At 54.2% G+C, this 6,425-nt stretch overlaps 1 protein-coding gene across 2 annotated transcripts in view; it reads right to left on the minus strand.

Annotated features, from left to right (window-relative positions):
• IGSF21 (immunoglobin superfamily member 21) overlaps positions 1 to 6,425 on the minus strand; it is a 272,287-nt gene that overhangs the window by 32,044 nt on the left and 233,818 nt on the right. For both annotated transcript variants that reach the window (XM_019511926.1, XM_019511925.1), the window contains exon 5: positions 675 to 790. In XM_019511926.1, coding sequence (XP_019367471.1) covers positions 675 to 790 — 116 coding nt within the window. The remainder of the gene's footprint in view (positions 1 to 674; positions 791 to 6,425) is intronic.

Genomic DNA, 6,425 nt, shown 5'->3' on the forward strand with positions numbered 1-6,425 from the left:
TCCAGCCCTGAGTGCTTTCCAGCAGCTCTGCTTGGGCCCATCGATCCTGACCTGCACCCTCCCACAACCCTCTTGCAGTGCAGCTGTGCCTCCCTCCCTGCTTTCAGTCTGTGCTACCCCCATGATTGCCTTCGCTGAGCCGCTCTCCATAGGGAACGGAGGCGTCTCTGGTGGTTTCCACCTGCATTGGACCCCAAAGCTTTGGCTGGGATGATGTACACGGGGCTGGTCCTGCTTGGAGCAGGAGGCTGGACTAAATGTGACCTCCTGAGGTCCCTTCCCACCCTCGTTTTCTGTGGCTTTATGATTCAATGGATGTGCCTGCCCTCAGTGCTCCTCCTTTCAGGAGCATCATCCCCTTTCACCAGCCAGCCTGTGCACAGCTGGCTTGGGCTGGAGGATGCAGGCGCTGGTGGTAGTCTAATCGCCATCCATGCACATGAAATGGGAGTGTCCCTTTGGCCTGTAGGTAATTCTGGGGGTCCCGATTTCAACCTGCGCTGGCAATGCCGCTCCCCAGGCACTCTCTAGCAACCCCGCAGGGCATGCACGCTCACCCATGCTCAGCCTGGGCATAGCCCAGAGGGCTGGGGAGATGGAGGGCTCGGCAGGCAGACATCCCTGGCCGGGCTGGGTAAGAAACAGTGGCCGCAGGGTCCCCGGTGCACACTCACCAGTGGGGCAGGCTTCCCCCCAGAGACGATGCAGACCAAGGTGAAGTTCTGTGGCTCGTAGCGGCTGAAAGGGGCTGGCGTGTCTGCGGCGATGACTGAGATAGAGGTGGGAGGAGCTGTCGGGGAGAAAGACAGGGTGAGTGACCTGGCAATGTGCCCCGAGCCCCAGCAGACAGATTGTACAAGTCCTGTCCCCAGAGCGTCACCAGCTGAGACAGCGGCCGGGCCCTACAATGATGAAGATGGAGAAGAGACATGCTATATACCTGTATGTCACACGTACACCCACATACGTGCCCCAGGGCAACACACTCATGTGCTGAGATATTCCCCAACACACACGCACCCACTGCAGCATGGCACTGGTCCACCCAAACCCTCAGACACATGGGTCACGTCACGCACCTCTGTGCAAAGCACATTGCAGCGCCGCCTTGCACACCCACACATCCTATGGACACACGTACAACAAACATTGTCCACACACGTGCTGTGCCCATGCACACCCCCCAGGCCCCCTCGCTCTGTCATCACCCCCCACGCCTGTTCTGCACACCCGCCCGCCCCCAGTCCTGCTGCTGAGCAGGTGTTTGCAGCGTGTGCAATTAGTCAAGTTCATGGGCGAATAGCAGTTTGCAGTCGTACAGCCGGTGACACATCCCAGCCTGCTCCGAGAGGGATGCGACTGCCTCCCCCACTGTTACCGTATTACTCAAACGTGTGAGTCACTGCATCACGGCAAATGTCTCCCCCCTTCCCCACAGCTCCTTGACAGGCAGCTCCAAACAGCCCCCGTGGCTCAGCCCCATGGGGTCCTAGGACCCTCAGACATGGGCTCCAATGTGCTTTGGCCAGTGTGGGGCCTTTGGGGCTGCGGGGGCCATCTTCCACGTGCTTGTCCCAGAGCACCTCCTCTCCCTCGAATGTCTGAAACCAGTGTACAAAGAAAAAGCACCATGCGCTTTGGGGTATTTTTTTTAAAGTTATTTTTAAAGTCTCTCTTGGGAGTTTTGGCAATGTGGCTCTTGCATTTTGGACACTTAGGGTTAAGCAGCAACGCGCAGCAGCCTCTTCTGACCAAGGATCTCACAGATGCTAACAATGAAATTGTCCCAGGGAGGTTGGGGGTGCTATTAATGCCCATTTACAGCTGGGAATGTGGAGGCCCAGAGGAGGGTTAATGAGCAGTGCCTCATTCTTCTCTCCTGCTGTTCTTGTCTCCTACCTTGCCCACACCCCAGTGTGGCTTTCTCTCTTGGGACTGTGAGCTGCCTGGTCACAGGCGATGGTCTCTCCTCTCAGCTGATGTAAACTGGTATCAATGGAAAGCCATTGATTTGCATCTGCTATGGAGCTGCCTCTTCTCCTGTATATGGGCTAGACCTGGAACCCAGTGGATGTGCATAATAAGTTGCCCCATTGAAGCCGATGGAGTTACAGATATGTGAGGCTTACAACCCAACCGAAGACAAATTTTGCAAACTCCCCCAGACTTTGCAGCTGGCTCAAGATGGGGTTGTGAGCTTTGCAGCATGGTGCTACCTCTAAAATGGGCTGAACCCGAACCCAATGCTGTCGGACTTGGAAAACTTTTGGACATGGGTCCTGTTCCAGCTTCAAGCAGGATGACTTGAGCAAGTGTCTGACAGCAATAGTGCTGTAGCCCCAACGTGCTTCCTGTGGCTACCCGACACCTAGGGTTTGCACCTTTAAAGTCACCGCCCATCGCTGCCCAGCACCTAGACATACGTTCCCTGGGTCTCCCTGATACGCTCATGCAATCCAATTAATCTCATTACATGTGGGCAGTACTGCATGATGCCCTCGCCCTCCCATTTCAGCATCCTCCAGGCGACAGGGTAAAATCCCAGGCACCAAAGCAGAAGAGGAGCAGGGGGACCGGAGCGACCCTGCGATGGAAAGCTGAGCCGGACTCTGATGTCTGCGGAAGAAGGGCCCTCCCGTCTCCCAGAAAAAAATCCCATGAAAGGGAACACAATAAAAGCCCAGCAGATCGGCAGCCTCAGCCAGAGGGAATTAAAGAAAACAGGGGGGTGGAAAAAAAAAGCAACAAGCCTCTGGTTTATGTGAAAATTAAATATTGAACTGAGCAGTAACAGCAGCCGAGCCTGGGCCCGTAAATGACAGGAGAGATAAACACAAACTGCCATCTCTGTTCAGCAGCAATGCCTCCTTTTATGTTTCAGCTGCTCGGCGGGGAGCTCAGCCCCTGTGCTGCAGGGTCCTAATTCCCCGCGCAGGTGTCTCCTCCTGCCTGTTAATCACAGCAGCCGGATCCGCGGGGAGAAAGCTTTGTGCAAGGGCACGTGAGCTGCTCGGGCCTCCCAACCTGACCTGTTGGCAGCCACGGGCTATGCTGTTAGCCTGGGCAGGGACAGAGGTCTCCAAGGGCATTGTCCAGCCTGGAGGAGGTGATGGTCTTGCTGCTCCTTCATCCAGGTGTCCCCTGGCGGCATGTGCCACTTCCGTGCTGGGACGTGAAGACAACAGCCACGTATCGTGAGTCGACACATAGCCTGCATGAACCTGGCTATGATGCCCGCTGCGGGCAGGGTGCACCAAAGCTTGATGATATCTTAAGTTAAAACAGCTGCAAAAACACTCACCTCAATGACCTCGATTTAATACAGGCTTGGCTCATGGTGTGAAAAGCAGGGATTAGGGCACTGGCTTCATCAAGCAGCAGGAGGGAGGTATTACCGAAGACACAATACAGGCAGCATTGATTGGAAACAGTGGACCGCTAGCGCTCTGCTTGATGGGGTGGCAATCCCCGACTGGTAGGGAAGGCTCACTCGTGCCCTCGGAGTGGGCTGATAGTGATTTCTGATTGGTGGCATGAGACCACCAGAGCCCTCTGATTGGTGGTGCGGGACCGCCAGTGCTCCCTAATCAGTACCGCAAGACGACCAGTGGTCTCTGGTTGGTGGTACCAAGATTGCAGGTGACACAGCTTCGTGCTTGTTCATGCAGGGCCCAGTCCTTGGCTCAGCCTTGCTTGGTTGGGAGGTCGGCCTGAATGAAAATGAAGAGGTGGTGCTCAGCCTGCCAGGCCCTGGAGGAGTCCCTGAAGCCCAAAAGCTGTTAATAATCCTGCCCCGTTGCAGAATACGTCACGGGCCTGCAAGCTGGTAGTGCTGGCACAGGGCTGATCCTCAGCTGGCACCAACCAGAGCAACTCCACCAGTGTCAACGGGACAATCTCCACCTCGAACCAAACACTGACTGCTAAGCTGCTGAATGCAGCCACCCTGCGCCTCACCTGATGGAAATCAGCAGGGCTCCACTGATGTGAATGCAGTTGTGCGAGTTTGCATCAAGCAACTCTGGCTCCGGTATATATTGCTCTGATAGAGGCCTCGGTAGCTGGATTTCTGGAGAGGCAGCCATTCACTCCAGCAAAGATGCACCTGATTTCAAAGGCTTCTAGTTTTCTCTCCCTCCTAATAAAATAATTTAGCAAGCACAAAACCAGAATACAAATGGTTCTGCGCAGCACTCTCCTGATCGGTGTCTCCTGTGCTTTACTCTGATTTTTAAAGAGCCGCCAGTACGATGCCTCATTGTTTTCGCAGCATAAGGAGAGCTAATCTATTCACCCTTGGCCATGTGCTGACTCCTCCGTGATTCAGTGCTCCTGTTCCACATCAGGCGCTTGCAGTGTGGGAAGCTTCCTCGGTTCGTCCCGACAAAGATTTTCTGCTCCGCTTGTCTCCTGAAAAATGTGTGATTTCCCAGAGTAGGGCCTCCCCCCTGAGTGTTTAGCTGGGTTCATTGCAGATGTGAATGTGTTTTGATTGCCCTAGACAAACAAGAGGTCCGGTTATTATTTATAACCCAGTGTATCTCTTTGGATTGGCATTGTCCCAGGCTGATTAAGTACAGTCCCTTGCATAATAGGCCTCTAATCCCAGATGGGGCCACAACAGTAATAATACATGATTGGACATTTGGAGCAAGGCCGTGATGAATCAAATTTCTTGTATATGTGGGAAGAATTCAAACCATATCTCAGTCTCCTGGTTGCCAAATTGACCCTGTGAACATCCCTGATGCAGTCACTCTCATGTAATGGAGAGCCGTCCGGGTCAGGACAGTTGGCTTCTGTGTTGGCAGCTTTCTGCACGCTCCTTCACTGCTGTATTTTGTCTGTGTAGCTGCAGACACCGCACTTGGCTCCATTTAAAGTCGAAAGAAGATGCATGAATCCACTGATCTTCAGTGCATGTGAGCTGGTATCCTCCAGCCTCAGGTGTGGGGCCTACTTACCATGGGCTGTTATCTCCCCCTTGAAATGAAGCAAACCAAATGAAACAACACCACTTTCCATCCCAGTATCATTGCCGCAGCATCACGCGTGGCTCGAAGTACCCTCTGTCCACCTGTCCCACGAGCTCCTCTCCCGTCTGTCTCTCCAGGCCACCTTGGTGAGCAAAGTGCATCAGCTGCCAAAAGCAAATGGATGGGAACCAGGAGGGGGCTTGTTGGCTGGAAGCAGCAGCAGGTGGAAGCCTCCCCTTCCCTTGTAGGTCGTTATCAGCCTTGATGAGATTGGGGCTTTGAGGTTTCCAACAAATTGCTCTCCGAGGAGGCGCAGCGGCAAATGCAAGCTCGTTAAGAACGTATGCAAATCGCAGAACATGCAAATACCCAGCAGATGCAACTGGTGGAGAAGGTGCTGGCACCTCTGAACAGAGGGAGGAGGCATGAGACATAGGGAAGCAGAAGCAGCAATGGGGGCTTGGTTGGCACAGATGAGTTGAGGAGGCTCCAGGCAGCAGATGAGGAAGCCAAGGGAGGAAGCGTCTTGCAATTATCTTGATGTCTCTGTAACCCAGGAGGTACTCCAAGAGGTATCCCCTCTCCAGTTGAAGGGATCAAAGCAGGTGCACAAGCGCTGTGGGAGGTGTAGGGACTTTCCTCCCCCTATAGAGCAGAGCCAGACCACCAGTGGGGACTTAACTATGTACCTTTTAATACTGGGAATTTAACAGGCATAAATCAGAGGGTCTAGTGGACACTACAACGCCCCAAGGGGGCAGGATTCAACAAAGGTTAGACACTTACAATCACTGACAAAAAACAGGGTTAACAAAATATAAAACACAAACAGCAGCACAAACGATATGGGTTGGTGAAATATAAAAAGGCACAAAATGCAAAATGTCAAATGACAAGGAAACATAGGGCCTTGGTACCTGGAGGGGGAGAAAGGGGGAAAACACAATGGCCCCTTTCCACTGCAAGAAGATTTGCTTCTTGTTAGCTCACTCACCCCAAGTCACCTCAGCTAGGACTTGAACCCACGTGGTAGGCAGGACTGCTGCCACACAGCCACTGCTGGGGGCACTGCTCCAGCCTGCTTGGGGTCTTGACCTTCCCAAAGCCCCGGCCTCATGTCGAGCTGCCTGGCCTCTGATTGCAGGAGCTGGAAGCAGAGCTGGGAACCCCTCAGGTCACTGCTCAGATCCTTGCTGGAGTGAGGGAGCCTCTCCTGCTGGCTGCAGCCTCTCCTGGGGGATCCTGGAGCCCAGTGGGGGCCGCTCCTGCCAGCCACACGCAGCGCTGCTGAGGGTCCCACTGCTGCCTGCAGGTCCTGCTCTTTCAGGCTCTTCCAGGGCACTGCTCCTGCCCCACTGACTCAGCTCTTGCCAGCTCTGTGGAGCTCCTTCCTTGTTGTCCCTCACTGGTCTCTCCTGAGTCAGCCCACGCTGCCCCTTTTATCCCCCT

This window comes from Gavialis gangeticus, unplaced genomic scaffold (genome assembly GCF_001723915.1).
Source record: "Gavialis gangeticus isolate Ggan-Ray unplaced genomic scaffold, GavGan_comp1, whole genome shotgun sequence".
Taxonomy (NCBI): Eukaryota; Metazoa; Chordata; order Crocodylia; family Gavialidae; genus Gavialis; species Gavialis gangeticus.